Source organism: Magallana gigas, chromosome 6 (assembly GCF_963853765.1).
Source record: "Magallana gigas chromosome 6, xbMagGiga1.1, whole genome shotgun sequence".
Taxonomy (NCBI): domain Eukaryota; kingdom Metazoa; phylum Mollusca; class Bivalvia; order Ostreida; family Ostreidae; genus Magallana; species Magallana gigas.
The window spans coordinates 34,259,678-34,278,857 of NC_088858.1; the positions used below are offsets into that span (position 1 = coordinate 34,259,678).

A 19,180-nucleotide genomic window follows, 5' to 3' on the forward strand; every position below is an offset into this window, starting at 1 on the left:
AGCCTGTAAAGATATACACGTAGGTGACAATTTTATCGAGTTTAATATGAAGAATCTGTGTTGGTTAAACATTGATTGGGATAATAAATTATATTTATAGAGACAGAATCGTTTTTATCCATTTTTTTGGGTAGTTTTATTTAATATTATTTAAATACAAGATTGCTCTTTAACAGTATTTTATGCCAAAATATTTTTTTGCCTCATTGGTGTTGATTCTTTAAAATGACAGCAGACTACTATAACATTTATGTTGCATAGCAAAAGTAGGTACTATAAAAGTGGTTATTTACGCTGGTTGTTAAGTACTGTATGCATTTTCTATAGTCAAACAACACATGTGGGTATAAAAAATGCAGATGTGCAATTTACCACACTAAAGTTTTAAATTTTTACCATATGTGCAGGAGTACATGTATTTTTAATACATGGATTTAAGCTTACTGCGTAACGGGTGTAAATTTCCCCCACACATAAATAACCACTGATACAGTGTGCAGATGTAACATCTTTTGGTGATAATTAAAATTTTCTGCCTGGATTATTTAAATAAAAGCATTAATTAAAGATACGAAAATTGATGCCAATTTGTGGTAAGTTCAACTGCTTGAGTTTGCTCCCTTAATTAGAGTAACTTGAAATAAATAAAGCAAAATATTATGCATCAAATTTTTATATTACAAACAAAAAATATCAAACAAGTAAAATATACACTGAAAACAACATGTTATCATATTCTCATTTTGTAAAGGGATATCTAAGCTTAGATTATTCTTGATGGGAAATTGTTATTTATAATTTAATTCCTCTGCAAATGAAAAAATCGTGTTATTTGTGCTCTATGCTTAATCTTATCCTTGTACATCTAATATCCAAACAAGATGTTAATCTCTACCATGTGAAGCTGCTGACAGAGCAGTTAAGAATGGTTTAACTATAATAACAAAGAGTCTTGGGCTGGAACATGTTTTAAGCTGCATGGTTTATAGAGAAAATTGTCAAATTACTCCAGAAATACATGAATAGTTGAGCAGAAATCCTCTGGGCAGTATGTAATATTACAGTATCTGTTTCAATTGAAAAATAAATATCATTCTCACTTTAATAACAATTAATCTGTGATATCTCCTTATATGTTAAGATTCTTTCACTTCTGGTTCATCAACAATCGTTACAGTCTTGGCCATTTTGGAATCGGCGCGAGTCGGAGGTCTTGTACTTATACGACTAGGAGGAGCGTTGGTAGTGTCTACATCCTGTAGTTTACTGTGAAGAGCTGATTGGCTAATTCTACTGGCACGCCCATCTTCGGTCCGCCTACTGGAGGCGCGGCTTCCTGATTTTCGACTTGGTGGTGGTGTGTCTGTAAACGTGTATAAATCAAATCAATGTTGTTACATGTATAAAAAATAATATATGGTATAGAAATAATCTATGATAAAACTTGAAACTTTAAGCATCATATCATATTTGTATTAAATTGTATATACAGTGTACTGGGTAACATATGAGTGTATGAATAAATTTCCACATCCAGAAAAATTATGCTACAACCTAATTGATTTCCTTCAGAAATAGATGAACAGATCAGTAATTATAAGCTTTAAATGTTATAAATACATGTATTTATATAAATATTTTCAAATTCTATTTCCATGCATACAAACATCCTTATCTAGGGCATTTCAGTTTCTGCAGCTGTCTAGAAATCACAAAAGTCTGGTAAACAAACATGTTGGGGAAAAATATTTTTTTGCAATTTTCTGTGCTAAAAAATTCTCAAATTACATTTTGTGTATAAATAATGGTATTAAATTAAATTCTCAGGATAAAACTGCATGGGGCACTACCTAAATAAAACAAGACTTATTCTGCATTTCAACACAGATCTAATTCATTCTAATAGTATCTTCTTTTGTTAAAAAATTCCATTTTTTCTGTAATAAAGCATCTACATTCTGGCCATTAATTGTGCATGGGTGTCAAACATAAACTACATAAGCTCTCTTGTTTATGGTTAGGTGCAGTTCGTGATTTATCTCTCAATAATTTCTCTCCGCTTTATATTTGGTACCTCTCACTAAATGCTAAGTGTATAATCATTTCAATACCATCTACCGGTATATTGTATATGCATATGGTAATAATACTCATAATATGTAATTTCATTTAGCAATTTTTATACCAATGCTGAATATGAAAGTTCCGACATGGTAAATAAATTTTTAACACAATGCTTCAATAATATTGGCTAGAATTTAATACATAATTGATGGATACCTGATTTTAAAGCATTCATAACTTTTAAAAACATGTACTTGAAAAATATAAATTTGCCTGCATGAATACACATATTGTACAACGTCTCCATCAAATAAGTGAACCAAGATGCAGCATGCATCAACAGAATTTAAAATACAATATGTAATGTATAAAGTTTTTAAAAATTAAATTCATGCAACACACAAAATATGTTGTCATTTCTAGACATTGTAATTTTTTCTAATAGGTGGTTTTACAAATTTGATATCAAAAAGTGCATCTCGTAATGCATTTCATACAAATTGAAAATTAAGAGGAATTTTATATATTTTATTATGATGTAATAAATCAATATTGGGATATAAGTTTTGCTTAAATTCTCAGTGGACCTATATATAACTTTGAATTTATGATGGACTCTTATATGTATATTACATGCACATATATGTGTGCTTGAGATGTATCCTTTTTAATTTTTCGTAAATTATTTTGGGCTATCTTATTTATCTTTGCAAACAGAAAGACGACAGACATGAAATAAAATCTTCCTCAGAGCTCTAACCTATAACATAGTTCAGGTGAGCTTCATAATATACATGATATAAATACCCAAACAACACTGAAAGAAAACTTCTCATTACAAATGGCAAAGGCATGCAAAGGGTGGAATCTATCTATTCCTGGCATCTCATTTCCCTCTTGAAAGGATCAAAACTTTAAAAACTCTCTTTGGCCCATGCGCTTTGCATCACTTTACATGCACAACACAACAACATGCCTTTCAAGAGGAAATGGGGTGCATACATTACCTGTCTTTCTTTGCAACTTTTTTACCACCTAACATAATGATTAAGACACAAATATTTGTAATCAAAGGGTTAAACTAATTAAAACATTTAAAATGTACATTAGCCACACACAGCAAACAAGTTAAATCATTGTTAACAATTCTTCTGAAATCAAAATTAAAATACAGCTATCTTTAATAACTCTGCTACATTTTTATGTTTCTATCTAGTAAACTTAAAAATTACACCTTTTTTGTTAATTGGTTCAATTATTCACCTGATAGAAGATAGAAGGAAAAAAATTGATATCAAAACCAGGCTAAAATATAACCATGAAATTGTATACATCACTATGCAAAATACATGTATTACTATATCTGTCTTGCATAGACTGGCAAAATCTGATTTAGATATTTGGACCCAGTCCCACACTTTTAAGATATACTGAATTCAAACAAAAACTTTAAAATTAATAGCAAAATACTGTATGTGTGCTCACAGGTTTGCTTGAATATTCCTAATGAATTAAAATAAAATTCACAGGTTCACACATTATCACAAGTAAGCTTTAAGATAAGGATTAAGATGAAATTAATAATCTGTTTTACTAGTATTTCAACAATGTGGCTACAATATACTCCCTCTAATTATGATCCCAAGAAAAAAAGGTAGCAATGTGTTTGAGAAATTATATAAGTCATTGTTAACTTTTGTTATGGAAAAGATTAGAGTTAATAAAATTGTACATGTATTAAAAATTGCACAATTACCAGGGTATGTATTAAAAAAAAAAAGGTTTAAAATGAAAAAAAGGTACTTGTATTACATATGTAAATGTGAATCAGGGATGATTGTATTTCAAAAAAAGAAAGATCTACTAAACCAAGATACAAATGAATCATTAAGATATAAAAATTAAAATCAGTTATTAAGGGTTGAGGGAGAAAACCATCTTCTGTAATAGCAAGGATGATGCCTGGGTGGGGGGGGAGGGGGGGGGGTGGAGAGACTTACGCTGGGGCCGCCTGGTGGCAAGGTTCTCCAGGAACTTAGACAAGTACATCAGTTCCTCGTTCAGACGCTTGGTGATTTTGTTAATTCGGACCTCCCTCTCCTCCGTCTGGTGGAGAAGTTCCGAAAATCCCTCCACTACAATCTGGTCTTTGGCTGTGAAGAGCTGTATAAAGGGAAAGAGTTGGTGATCGATAATAGACAATATGTAAGCTGATGAAAGTATCGATATACATGTATAGTATGGGTAATTTTTTTCAGCTGGTTATCTCACAACTTCTTCACCATGACTTCATAAGCCCAAGATTTTGCGCAAATAAAGATTTACATTTCATTTAAATTATTTACAATGAAATTGCATGGTCCTTTAAAGTATAGAAGATTTCATTATTTTTTAAATATTAACTTATTTATGACAATTACATGTATTTCAAAAAAAAATTCTTTTTAACATAGATGTATTTTGTAGATTATCATATCTGCATGCATCATACTAGTATAAATTATTGAACATACTTCATTAAGCTCCTGATCAGTCTGCCAGCTTTTGACAAGACCAACTAAAAAAAAAATACAAGAAATTTAGAAATTAAAAATAGAAGGATACATGTACATCATTTATGTCCAAGTTCATTCCAACCAGAAATTTTTAAAGAAAAAAATGTACCCTGATGTTAAGCAATATTTAAAAGGCCAACAGTTTTCACAATTAAGATAATGACTGAAAAAGCATAAGGTTTTCAATACTTGTATTTAAAACAAACAAACAAGCATACAAACATTTGTTTGTTGAACAAACATGTGTACTTGTTACTTTTGGAGAAAACAAACTTACCTTTGACTGCCTCCAACTCTTCATCCAGTTTTTGTTTTAAACCAGCATCCTCTTCCATCTGTTTTCTCAAATCCAATATTTCTTCTGCCAGCTTTTGACAACCCTTAATTATACCAAATCAGTCTACCGGTAATCATGCATGTATCATAGAATGAAGTAATAAATCATAGTTTTGTTTGTTTGAATTTCCTCCCCCCACCCGATATCAAGGTTCTTATAGGTAGTCCATAAACTGCACTGTAGTACAAGGTTATCTCCCCCTTTTTCACTTCACTGAGTCTACATACATCTTCCAGTTTCTGATTCTCTTCCATGATGGTCCTCAGTTTACATCCAGCTGTAAAGATTTCCTGCTCCAGTTTCTGGCGATCATCCCCTTGTCTCTTCAGTTGATACATTGTCTCTTCCCTCTTGCGTTTAAGATCTTCCTTCAGTTGTTTCTGACAATTTATATATATATACCCAAATGAAATAAATGTCATTAAGAGAATTCAAAGAGACATTCTTTATTTCATATTCTCTTAAGAGGGGAGGTAAATAATGTCAGTCTTTTTTTTCTATTTCTCTCAGAGGGTGGAGGTTCATAATGTACATGTATATGCTTTATGATTTCTCGTAAAATACTTGTATGCAGGTTATATAAAAGTGAAAATTTGGAATCTCCTCTTTCCTGCATAGTAAATGCTCCTGCAATCCCCGTTTGTTGGTAAAGAATTTAAAACTGTTGATGAAACTGCCTTAAGGAGGCCGATTTGGGTTTTTTTGCGGAAAAACTACAATAGCATAACTCTTTATTTTTTAACCATATGTTATTTAAACCAACTCTAGTTTATTTGCGAAGGTTCATGAAAATCGACCTTCTGGTTCTTTTTAGGGACCATCTCAAAATAGAGGTACATTTACTATAGGAATATATAGGAAACTGTCATTTTCCACACATCAAAGCAGTTTAAAAAAATACTACAATAGCTTTTTTTCTCAAATTGTTATATATGATTAGTAATATCATTTCCTACCTTATATGCAAAAAACACAAAATTCTAACGTCTGGTTTTTAGTGGGGGCCATCTCAAAATATTAAAATGCACCAAATTTTGCTATATATTTGGATCATCACGAATGATGATTGGTATAATGGATTCATTCCAAAAATGAGGACAATGTAATCGAGGATAGCATCATTCTGTATATAAAATTTCAACAGTCTACAATTTTTACTTTTTCTTTTATGTTATTTCTCATAACGTACTCCTACAAAGCTTCATTTTATCATAACGTCATAAAAGCGCAATGGCAACGCTCCCCTACCGCACAATGTAAAAATCGTGTTAAAAATAAAAATTTCCTTTAAAAATCTAAATATTTTTATCTGTATTTTGTTTATTGTGTTCAATTTTATATATGATGTCGAAAAAAATTCATAAGAATTAAGTATAAATCAACTGTATTATATTAGAATGCGCAAAAACATGCGCAATGCAAACTAAAGTCGGCCTCCTTAAATGCCTCTTTTTGTTGGATCTAAGTATAAATGCAAGTACTTTTATGCAAGTTACCATGTAATAAGATATTTTACCTTTGGAATTTCCATTTTTTGTTTCTCTTCTCTAGTTTTCCTGATGTTTTCGTCAAGTTGGGACTTCTTTTGCCTCATCACTAAAAAGACAATTCATGGCAAGAAATTTTAAATTCAAGACAAAACGCAAAGGACAAATCTTTCAAAGCACCTGATACCTCTTTGTCTAAGGAGCCCTGAAATAATCAACCTTAATTCACACACACCCATCACCACTGATAGTTAACCCCCCGTCAAAGAGTGGGTTTGTTACTGTTTTGCCAGCTCTAGCTTTGAAATTAATACTACTTAGTCTTGTGGCAGCTGACATGCATGTGACAACATATCTGATACGTGTACTATGGACATTCTTCCATACAGTGTTCTCAGCCTTATGCAGTACTGAACACTGTTGATCTCGACCGACTCAGAGAGTTGGTAGTTAATTACTCTAACATTGATGGCAACAAACTGGTCAAGCAAACACACACACACACAGTGTCAAAATCTGGGTAAACACACAGGGAATCTGCTCTGATTTTGCTAAGGTTATTTCAATTATCTATAGTGTTGTTAAACTAAGTATATTCCTGTTTGCATTTCACTGTTGGATTAAGGGTTAAATCAACTACAGCAGCAAATGATCTAAAGATATCACAACATTCTGTGCTCTATTAAATATTTCTCTGCATGATCAATCTGGATAAAACAAATGATTGGTTTTGGTATCTAGTATTAATCAACTTCCATTAAAATAAATTACAAAAATTAATCGTTAAAAGCATTTTTCTATGCTCTTTTGAATCTAGCATTTACACTACTAGTCCATTCCAAAACTGTCATGATATATAAATGCATATAAAAGATATTACATGTATATATACACCACAACTTTGGAAGTGTGTTGATTAAGGGTAGATCACTCTGCATAAAACCCTCTGAGTCAACAGAAGAACTTCATAAACTCAGCAACAGACTATGATGGGGGAGGGGGTTCTGAGATGAAATCTACATATATAATGATTTCTATAATTCTTTATCAAAAGTTAAGTTTCATAAAATAGGAAATTAGGGTTAGCTTCTATTTCTTTTGCAAATATTTTCAATTTTATGAATAGTCTGTATATAACTGGTTGATATCAAGAGTTATGCCCCTTTAATTTTACACTGTATTAAGATTATCTATATTGTCAAAGTTTATCTAAACCATCAGTTGCTGTGCTTGCAAAAAGTTCTCCTGGCGATAGAAAAAAAAAATAATCTGGAACAGTGAATAACTGCCTTTTGAATGACCACAGTACCACATACTAGCTATGTTCTTTTTCATTGCATTATAAGCATTAGTTCTCTCTTCAAACACTTTCTCCAGTTCCTCAAAGATGGGTGTTCTCTCCTCTATCAACTTCTTCTTCTCCTCTATCTGTGTTTCAAAGGTGTTGATTTCTTTCTAAAAAAAACGGTAATAATAGAAGGTTAATTGCAGCTATGGATTCTTTCTTAATCAGGGATTTAGTTTATTTCAAACGAGCATGGTCTGCAATCAGGAGGCTGGTTAGAGCAAGACATACTAATCAAACCACTTAGATTTACTTAAAAAACTTGAGTGCATATTGGCATAGGAATAGTCATTTGTATTCTTTTATATTACTGTTTTAATACTGCATCATTTTCAATTACAGTCCCTGAAATGCTCTATTTTTCCATTTGAACAGCGAGCGCATGCTGAGCAAATGTTGAGCAAACGTAGAGTACACGCTGAACAGAATTTGGTGAGCGCCTATGAACTATGAATGATGAGTGAACACAGAGCGCAAACGGAGAGCAAACTCGAGCGCAAAGTGAATGGTGAACGCAAGGTGACCAATATGTGAACGCAAGATGAACGATTTATTCAGAGAGCCTTGGGAGTTATTCTTACATTGTATTTCATCCGTAATCAGGAAAAATAACTTATAAACTACATGTATTTATTGATATCAGCCTACATATAATATCATCCGACTTAACAATAAGTAAACGCTGAATGAACAGTGAGCACAAGGTGAATACTTTGTGAACACACAGTGAGTGCTTTGTGAATGGTGAGCGCAAATGGAGTGGAGCAGAGAGCGCAAGTGCACACAATATTAGTGCATGGTGAGTGCACGGTAAACGCACAGAAAAATGGGAAAATAGAACATTTCAAGGACTGTACATGTAAACTTCAACAAACTCTAATCTGTTGGGAGGTACATGTAAAATTACACTGCAATATCCAGGCCTAGGGCCACCTTAATATCTGTACCTCTGTTTTGTCCACTTTTCCCTGCATGCTCTCGTACATCATGGTGTATCGAGACTGAGCTTTCTTCAGATTCGTGTCCAGGTCTTTGATCACTTCCTCTTCCTCCTTAAGCTCCTTCTGTAACTTGGTTCCCTAATTAAAAAAATAGAATAGTACTTCCTTAATCAAAAACAGTTACTCACTTGTTCCAAGGATTCAGAAAACTGTTCACTTGTTTATTTGTATCTTGTTCATCCTAAGTTCCTCTAGTTCTGTTTCTTATTCCAACAATTAATTTTAAAATGTTTTTGTAGTTGTACTTTCCTGACACAGTTGACAATAAAATTAATCAAGATAAACAAATTTCTGCCTGCAAATATTTTACTTTTAACAAAAAAAGTACGGTTTTCTGATGCTAGATTATGCTTTAGTTCAGGTTTATCTGACATCTCAAAAAGTGTGATGACATGTATATTTTTTCTTATAATTGATGAAATTTAAGTCTATTAAACTGAAATCAGTTCTGTTTTTTAACTTTCATCAGAGGGTTTTATGCATATGGAGTTACCTTAAGTTACACTTTTCACAAATAATCAAACCTCATTTGTCAGTTCCATATGTGCTGCTTTTCCTTCTCTGATTTTCTGATTCATTTCGTTCAAAAATCTTTGAGTCTCCAGTTTATAATCTTCAACATCTTTCTGCACTGAATTTTTTCTCTCCTGAACTTCCATTCTGAAAATTTTACAAATAGACAAATTACAATCAAAACTGATTTAAGGCCACAGGACCAGATTTAAGTTTTTCACCAGTTTAAAACTAAGATCTTTTTTATCATATGGTAAAAATGTCTAATAAAAATTTTTTCTAGCTGCTTATCAAAGGTTTATCTGAAAAATAATTGTTTATAATACCAAACATTCAATTGTCTGAAATTACCTTTAACCTAGATGATTCAATGTAGTACGTATAGTAAAATTAGAAAGCGTTAAAAGCAAACACCAATCCATTAAAAAGTCTGTTGCTATTGCATTTCTCAGAGCTAAAAAATATCTTTAAAAAAGCATATCAAATAAGCTTAATTAATTAGTCTTTATAGTACTGCAAAGTTAATAAGCATTTCATATATATAAGTATTATAAAAAAATTTACACAAACACATAATTATATAAATACACAATGAATACTGTCAAAATATCCATATATGCAACATACATGCATGCATTCTTTTTCTTTGCATTGTCATCCACACATCAAGAATTAAAATCATCAAAATAAGTTGGTAAGTTTTTAATTTTAATTTTCATTATGAATCCCATTCTAGATATGAGTTATAATGGCTATTATGACGATTCCACCAAGGAATCTAGTTAATGAGAAAGCCACGGCAATGAACCACTCCTGTACCCCTCAGGCTCGGGCGAGTCCGAGATTTCGGACGACGATGCTGTAGAGCTTGCAGACGTGGGTGCCTTCTTCTTGAACAAGTTATGTCTCTGGCTTGGTGGGCGGGGATTGAACTCGATCAGGCTCTGCGAGTCAGAATCAGTTGGACGACTCATGTTTGAACTCGCTCTCGAGCCTTCCTCAGAACTATTGAGCCGATGCAGAGTTATAAAGGATGATATTATAATTGTCCACATTCAAAATTTCTTCTTATATGAATTTTAAAACACAGCTTAATTTTTATATCAATTTTTTATCTTGTTGATCAAAAGAAACTTTGGATGATGTAATGTGAAATAAGGAAAATATATAAATCTGTGTTAAATAAACTGAAAAATTATTGAAGAAAATGTTCAAGATGCTTACTAAGAGACAAATATAAAAAAAGATTCTGAAAATGAGAGACTGTACGCATCACACTTTTAATAAAATAGATCTGACAAATTCGTAGTACATTCAGATCTTTAAAGCACTTACATTCTAGCATCACTATATTGAAAAACAAACAAGTAATCTACATGAAGCATAAAATTAATATCTAGTGACATGTCATTAAATAAAAAATTTTGCCAATAAAGAAACAGCTTGCATTCTAAAGGCACTGTATATAAAAGTATTAAAGCATTACAGAAGATTTGTATGATATGCATTGGACAAAAAACAACCCCAGTTGTTAATTTTTTAAATTTAAATTTTATTCTAATTGATATATCAAATACTTCAATAAAATTGAAGGGAAAATAAAACTAAAAAAACAATTTAGACCTACATTTTTAGATTTAACAAATTTAGTTTAATTAACACATTTCAAGTGAATATATAACACACCGCATATCCGGTAATTTTCACGATGATCTATTTTCGCGATCTCTTTCAAGTAGCAAAATATCGAAAACGTTAAAATTATATCCTATATTATTTTCTAAAAGAAACGTTTAGAAATCGCAAAAAAAGACTTACACAAATGAAAAATATGCTACATATTTTCCCCATTTTTGCAAATTTTGTGACACGCGATAAAAACCCGAATATAACATACCTATCTTTTCTTTCCTTTGCCAACTGTTCTCTGAAACCCTCGATCTGTTTATTCAGTTGCGCCAGAACTGCTCTAAAATAAGAGAATAATAATCATATAAAAAAAAAATTCAAAGAACTGAATGTGACCTACTTTCAAAGAGTCTTTAACAATTTGATTAAAATTGATATTTTTCCCATCAGAAAAATTTGATAATTAAAAATTAAATAGGTTTCTGCACTTAGTCAAATGTCTATCATTCTTGAAAAAGGCCAGGATGATGAAGTTTTAGATTTAAAAACGTGTATACCACTATTGGCTTATGACTCACAACTCCTTGTCCAAATCAAGACTTAGTTTATAACTAGATATACTGTGTAAAGGAAATATTTGCCCCCGTTTTATTTTTGCACCTTAGTTCACCCTCATGATCAATGGGCGAATTTAAGACTTGGCTGATTTCAATGGCCCAAATTATCTCTCTTCAAACACAACTATGTCTGGGCAAATTCAAAACTGTTTGCAAAATAACTGGGACAAAAATAACCCTGTGTAAAGTATTGTCACTTTGGGTCTTTACTATCATAAAGAGGAACAAGGTTAATATTTGTATGACTGTTTAATAGTCTTATTGTTGTCATTACTTGTGGGACTCCTCTAGCGACTGGATTTGATCTGACATCTCAACATTCTCCGACTGCATTCGCCCCATCTCTTCTGCCTTCAAAGCCAACGCTTTCTTTTCTCCTTGTAACCTAAAAACATGATTCGAAACAGTTACAATATATATTTTTTATTTCATATTTTTTTATTTTGAAAATTCAGGGAACATAGTTTAAGGTGCAAACAAAATAGACCAGGCTTGCATATTCAGCAATAAGAATTCATCAAAGTATCCAGGGATATTGTCTATACAAGACTACATTTATATACTTATATGAATATATAATATATGTGTACAACTAACTGTCAACCATATGCATTAATATACTGGAGTCACTCTACTTTGCTTTTTGTAGAAAATAATGAATATTATAATATCAGATATCATATCTCACTCATCATCATATTCCCTAACTCGAATAGCATCATCTTCTCTCACTCTTTGCTTCTCTTCCAAATCTGCAAAAAAAAATTGGAAAGGAATTTCCATATTTTTTCTCTCAATGCTACCATGGTATTATGGGAGTTTACATACTTTTTGAAAACTTTAAAATTATGAAAAAAAGCAAACGCATTAAAAAAAATTATCTAAATTAAAAAAAAGTTTTCATTTTTAAGACATTATATATATAGTGCAAAAACATTGGCAGGTATCACTTTGTTTCTGCCTATTTGAAAAAAAATCTCACCAATTCGGAGCTCAAGTTTTCTTCCTTCTAACTCTGCATTTTTTGCATTTTCCTTTGAGGTCTCAGTCTCAAGCTATAAAAAATATGGCAAATTAGAGAAAATTACATACTCAGTACCAGGTATATACAGTATTTATGTACAGTATACAGTAAAACAGGCTTATAACGAAGTCCCAGGGACGGACAATTTAACTTCGTTATAAGCGTAATTCGTTATATCCGTCAAGTTTACAACATGAAATACAGACTTGGGGAATGAAATTCACTTCGCTGTAAGCGTCAATTCATTATAAGCGTGTTTGCTATAACTGTGTTTTACTGTATATAATAAACATCTTAAAAAAATGATTTACTCTAGGTTAAGAAATACTTATAGCTAATTAAGGTTATACATGTACATCATAAAATTTTTGACTATGGCCTGTACAATAATTTATTTGCATAAATTCAAATAAGTTGTTAATTTTAGGATCTCACTTTTAGCATCACTCAATAAAATTTGAAAGAATTAATACCCTTTTCAATTTCTTTAAAAGTTGTTTTTCATTGTCTTCAAATTCCTTCTGTAATTTCATGTCTTCATTGATAATGGCAGTTCTAAAACATAAATGACAAGAAAAACAGCCATCAGAATTCATGTTAAAGTAATATTACATTTCATAAGGCCTGCAAGTATGAATAATCAAACAATCTGACATTACAATAACTGAAATCTTGAAGTTATGGAAGCCCTAAGGCTTGTTCTTATTATAACAGATTCTCCAGGGATAAAATTAAAAGGTTCTCTTTGCCTGACTTCACTTACCCTTTCCTTCTCATTTCCTCGTTCATTTTGAGTTGCTTTGCTAACTGGGCATTGAGCTGCCTTTCCTGACCTTCCAACTTGGCTTTTGAGGTTTCATACCTTCGTAAACTCTGGAAAGAAATATAATTTAATCAGAATGACCACATATAGTACAGGCTGCAATATGTGTGCTAATAAATTATTTACTTAAGTTCATTGTTGAATTAAATTAATGAACAGTTTATTAATGCATATGTCATTCAATGAATGCAAACCACTAAATAAACATGCAACTGTAAATTAATCCAACTAAAAATCTTAACTTTCGATAATATCCTGTTTTAACATAAGCTCTCCAGAAACTTCCTATTTTAGTAAAGCTAGATATGCAAAGTGCAGTCTGAAGCATACTATCCCATCAAGGGGAACAACTCCTGTTCAACTATTTTTAGCCGATATTCAATAAAGACTAAAAAGATAGGAAATCATATATATCATAAACAATTTCATTTATTAAAATGCTGGTGGAGTACAAATTATTAGCGTACCTTTCTAAGAGCCTCAAGCTTCCCTTCACTCTCCATCATTCTCTCATGGATTACATCTAATTCTCTGAAATAAAATTTAATCCAGATTACATGCACATGAGATTTCAATTTACATGTATATCATTTACCGTAGTTTTAATTATTAAAACGGTTCAATCATTAGTACTTTTTCTTATCCACATTGATCTGTTTCTGTTCCTTTGTCATATCTGAAGTGTCGGTCTACAATGAAAAATAAACAATTAAAATGACTATGGTACGTCATCAATAAAATTAACACTTTAAACTTTGTTCATATTAATCTTAATCCCTTGAAAACATTTTCACACAACCGACATGTATATTATATCATCACAAGCAACTATTTTTACTTATTCAACTACGTAAACTTGACTCTAGCTATCATGACACCTGTTTCTAATTACTTATAGCAGGAAAAAACCCCATAAAGACACAATTTCTTTTAGCATGATTAAATTAAATCATTAATTTCTGAGCCATGAGAGCAAATAGGGCTGGTGTTTATTATCCCCTATTTCTGTGGTGCTAATATAAGCAGATGAAAGTCACTAACTCGTCCAGGATGACAGACCAGTTTATAGCTTATACCTATGGCTACAGCAGCCGGTGTCTCAATTTGGGTTACTGGTCCAGCACCTTTGACCAATGTGCTCCACCAACTCTCTGCGTACATGTAAATTTACAAGGTCTCTTACCACTGCTCGTTTAAGCTTCTTTTTCTCCTGTCTGGCCTCTGTCCTCTCCTGTATCAGATCTTCCTTTAATTGGAGAATTCCATCCTCTAGGTCAACAATCTGTAGATGACGAAAATAATTTTACTTTTAAATAAACAATCTTGGTGTGAGAATGAAAGTGACGCATTAAAACAAATTTATAAAGTACTGCAGTCATTAAACTTCATTATCTCAAACATAGATACCTCAAATACCATGGATATTGTGAAAGAAATTTTAAGTCCAAACCATTGAGTTTTTTAATGCTTTTAAACCTACATGATATCTTTAAATCTCAATATCTCAAAGTCTTTTTTTCAAAGTTTATGAAAATGATGTGAGACTGAAGTATAAATACTATTCAAGAAGATTCTCCTCAATTATGACAAGGGTAAGCACAAATAAAATGAACATCCACTTACACTTTGATTTGTCTGTCTGACTTTGTCCCTTGTCTCATTCAAGATAATTTGCATACTGTAATTAACATTTCAAATTGTATTACTACAAAGATGCAGCAAAAAAATCATCAGAATGGTCAAATGGATGAATTAAGTTTTGAGCCAATTTTCAAAACACACACATAAAAACTAAAAAAATGAAATACAATTAACACTGCAACTTACTTGGCCTTTTCAGCCATTCTCTCATTTAGTTGTGAAATGATCTCCTCATGCTTCTGTCGAATAAGTTCTCGTTCAGGGCTTTAAAAAATCAAGGAAGAAAATAATATTAATGGACTTTGTTGATAAATTTGGGTATTAAGTCATATTTTCTAAGATGAAAAAAATAAACAAAAATCAATTATCATTTTTATAACTTTTATTGATTTTTCTATTCTAAATATAATTTTTATTTGCAGACTTTGTTGTATTAATAAACCGAAAAGCCTAAATATACATGTATACTATTACTTACTGCAGTTTGGCATTCTCTCTTTCCAGTTCATGTTGGTGATCAGCAAGATCTGTCATACTTCGCTGAATAGAATCCAGCTTGTCTTGCATTTCATTCTGGGCTGAAGCATTCAACTGTCTTGCCGACAAGACTGCTGCTTTGATTTCTTCACGTATCTGGGCTGGCAAGAATTGTAGCTTATGACGTAAGATGCTGGCATGTATGGTCTCCGTTTCCAGTCTGTCATGCATTTTCCGCCTAGCTTCATCCTATTTAAATTTCATTAATCTCATGATTAATCAAAGAGAAAGAAATCTCAGAATTTGCAAAATATATGTTTCAAATATATGTATAGAAAATTTAAAGGAACTAGAGTGTGATCGAGCTAAAAATATAAGGTCACCCATTTCTTAAAGTAGGGATTAACAAAAATAGTCTAGCCTACCTGTTAGTCTGAATATCAATCACTTACATTGTTAAATACTTGATTTGTATCCTAGAATGTACAAATAGTTGGTGAATATGTATATACTTACCAGTTCACGAATAGCTTCAATGATTCTATCTATGTTGATGATGTCTTTATCATTAAAACCAAAATCAATTATCCTCATTCGGTCAGCTGAAGAAAAACGGTACATTAACATTAATACAAGAAATGTTATTACATGTACATCAAATAAGTGAAAATTTTGTGTTGGATGTTAATAATGAGATCCATACGAACTATAAAACCAGTGCAGCAGTGCTTCAACGGTCATTAAATTAGTTATATATCAGTCAAATGTGCACCAAAATGGTATGTTCATCCCTATCAATTTATGCATCATGCATACGCGAAACACACGGCACTGATGTTTGTTATATTTCAACATTTAACAGTGTTTAACTGTTTAAAGTAAGTCTACATATAAAGTGCACTCGCTTGTCCGCATGGAGAGCATAGACAATCACTTACCAAGCTCCAAAAGTCTTTCCACGGCGTGCTTAACGCCGGTATTATCTACCTGAGCCGACATTTCCCTTCAATGTAAATACGTTTTGAGTATTTGTTACATTTCTATCCTTTAAAAGAACACAAAATTGTTATGAACCCGAGAAAGCTTTCTCGTCGTCAACAATAATATTTGTGCTTTTCAATCAAAAAGAGCTTTCAAAGGGCAGTAACTCTATCTCACTCCTTGCAAGTGCGCGCTATTCATGCTATATTGAATAAGTATTTAATATTTTCATGTTTGGTACAATGGCATATCTTATTACTGTAGTCACTCGTTCATTTTTATTACTTCGTAAGTTCACTATTAACACTAAGTACTTTAATTGTTACAAGTATATCTGTCTTCATTTGTCATGTTTGTTATGAGAGTCTTTTACATAATTTATAACTGTAATATACTAACTGTATATGTTTATTCACGAATCAAGTCACACGTGTCGACCACAAATGTAAACATTATTTAACTGACTTAAGCATGCCAAACACTGACTGAAACAGTTGTCAAAAGATACAAAAGCAATAAATGCATTTCTGTATGTATCGCACGTATATTGCACATACATGTACAGGCACAGAACTATGGGGCGCCGTATTAATATGTTTGAGGTTTTTTTCTGGTATCAAAAAATTATTTTTTATATATCAGAAATACGATTTCTTGATATAAGAAAATTGATTACAAGATCGAAGTTATCCATTTATGATTTTTATTTTAATTAAGTACATCACTGCATGTTCATAAATTAAAAAAAACTAACAGCTTATCAATTGGTGTGTACCCGCACCTTAGATTTTCTGGATCGCCAATAATGAAACGGGGAGGGGGGATTACATTTAAAAAAATCTTTTAATCAATGTCATTCCAACATCACATATTGTTGAATGTATTGTAGGTTTTTATATTCCTGTGTTGACCTTTCATCCTTCCTTTGGACTAATTTAAGGTATATAAACCTGCGTTATTTTAAAGTTTGCTAAATTGTACATAATATCACAGTACGTGGATCCAGAAAAGAAAATTCCGAGTAAGGGGGTGGTACGTCAGAGTGAAATCGATACTTATGTCTGCTGGGGAATCCGAGGCCTATCATTGGTTATTTTATGTATAGTTAATCAGTTTGAATTTTCCAGGATGGGAACAGAACCCCTTTTCCACCCCCTCCCCAGATTCGCGCTTGATCGAATTATGCCAACATCTGTACAAGTATATCACCCAAGAGTTAGACAGGGTATATATTCCTATGTTGGAATTTGAGTCGTAAGTAAGGTTTGAATATATACACGAAATAAGAACAATTAGCCAGACTGAAATATACACGCCCCGTTTATCGATTGGTCGAAATTTACAGCCACTGAAACTGACAAGAAAGTGACAGGACTGAAATTGACACGCCCTGTTTATCGATTGGTCGAAACAGTATTTTAACAGTAATTTAGTGAGTTTTACGTACTTTTCGTATTCAATTTATAAATTAGTTTAAAAAAGATGTTAATATAAACAATAAAATGCTTTCTTTGGTGATTCATGCGGGTTATGAAGATAGCGATCATTGCAGAAAAAATTTACATAACCTGCTAACGCGGGTTATGTATTTTTTCTGCAATGTCCCTACCTTCAATCAAGGTAACGCTAACGCGGGTTATGTAGTTTTTCTGCAATGTCGCTACCTTCATAACCGGCATGAAACACCAAAGATAGCATTTTATTGTTTAAATATATGTATTTATATCCACTAAGTATCATTCCCTCTATTTCTTACGAAAATTGATATTGTAATTAATAGCTGTATAGAAATATAGGATATAATCATGATGATGTCAAAGCTAAAATTTCCATACTACGTAAGAGTATTGGCTTTTCTTTTTTAATTACTTTTACTTACTTTTTAGACCAATTCATTAATTTGTTTAAATAAGATGTAAATATAAACAATAGACTACTTTCTTCGATTATTCATGCGGGTTATGTATTTTTGTTTTTTGCAATGTCGCTACCTTCAGATCCCGAATGAATCACCCAATAAAGCATACGGATGTTTCATTAGAAACGTTTACTTATTTCTATCAATTATGTAAATTATGTATAAACAATAAAATACTTTTTGTTCATTATTCATGCGGGTTATAAAGGTAGCGATCATTGCAGAAAAAGTTAACATAACCGGTCCGGTACCAATACACATAATTATGTATTTGTATAAAAAGCAATATTTTCACTTTGTAATAAAGCTTTGATATGATTTCAGTCTATGCATCTTTTCTAGTCTAGATCTTCTTGAGAAGAAATTGTCAATTCATTCATTTTTTCATGTATTTTTTAAGACAGGGTGTCTCCTATATGTGTTTTTTTTTTTAAAAAGAAGATGGAGGGATAATTGTAAAATGCAATTTCATATTATATTATATAATTAAATCTATTTGATAATGTTATAATACAGTTTTGCAAAAGCACAATTTTTAACCACAGCTGTTTATTCAGTTTTAAAGATTTTGACGAACGATAAGAACATAAATGTTGCACTGAGTTTTGATGGTACCCACGACCTAGAAATGTGACTTTGGCCACGAATTTACGGACTTGTATTATTTTTATAAAACGTTCAACTGTTGAATACAAAATTAAAAAAAAATGTATGGTGGGTCATCTCTCCACATATTTGTTGCTATGACATATTCAAACTTAAACATAT

The 19,180-nt window shown here is 31.7% G+C and overlaps 1 protein-coding gene across 3 annotated transcripts; it reads right to left on the reverse strand.

Moving 5' to 3' along the window:
* Window positions 1-657: 657 nt before the first annotated feature.
* On the reverse strand, window positions 658-16,608 carry LOC105342077 (coiled-coil domain-containing protein 175). Of its 3 annotated transcripts, XM_020072882.3 has the most exons (25): window positions 16,452-16,608; window positions 16,030-16,115; window positions 15,515-15,762; window positions 15,223-15,300; window positions 15,019-15,073; window positions 14,579-14,677; window positions 14,029-14,084; window positions 13,863-13,926; window positions 13,336-13,445; window positions 13,046-13,127; window positions 12,531-12,603; window positions 12,237-12,300; window positions 11,823-11,933; window positions 11,200-11,271; window positions 10,122-10,307; window positions 9,314-9,449; window positions 8,736-8,867; window positions 7,760-7,898; window positions 6,473-6,552; window positions 5,184-5,336; window positions 4,897-4,999; window positions 4,578-4,621; window positions 4,065-4,227; window positions 3,072-3,099; window positions 1,174-1,363 (listed from the first exon to the last, which is right to left on the reverse strand). In XM_020072882.3, exons 1-25 carry the CDS (start codon window positions 16,510-16,512, stop codon window positions 1,318-1,320), a joined length of 2,469 nt encoding a protein of 822 aa, XP_019928441.3. In that variant the 5' UTR covers window positions 16,513-16,608; the 3' UTR covers window positions 1,174-1,317. The 3 variants fall into 3 exon arrangements, with proteins under 3 accessions (XP_019928440.3, XP_011447209.3, XP_019928441.3); XM_020072881.3 differs by lacking the exon at window positions 3,072-3,099 and having other exon boundaries at window positions 658-1,363; XM_011448907.4 differs by lacking the exons at window positions 3,072-3,099; window positions 10,122-10,307 and having other exon boundaries at window positions 658-1,363.
* Between the last annotated feature and the right edge of the window lie 2,572 nt (window positions 16,609-19,180).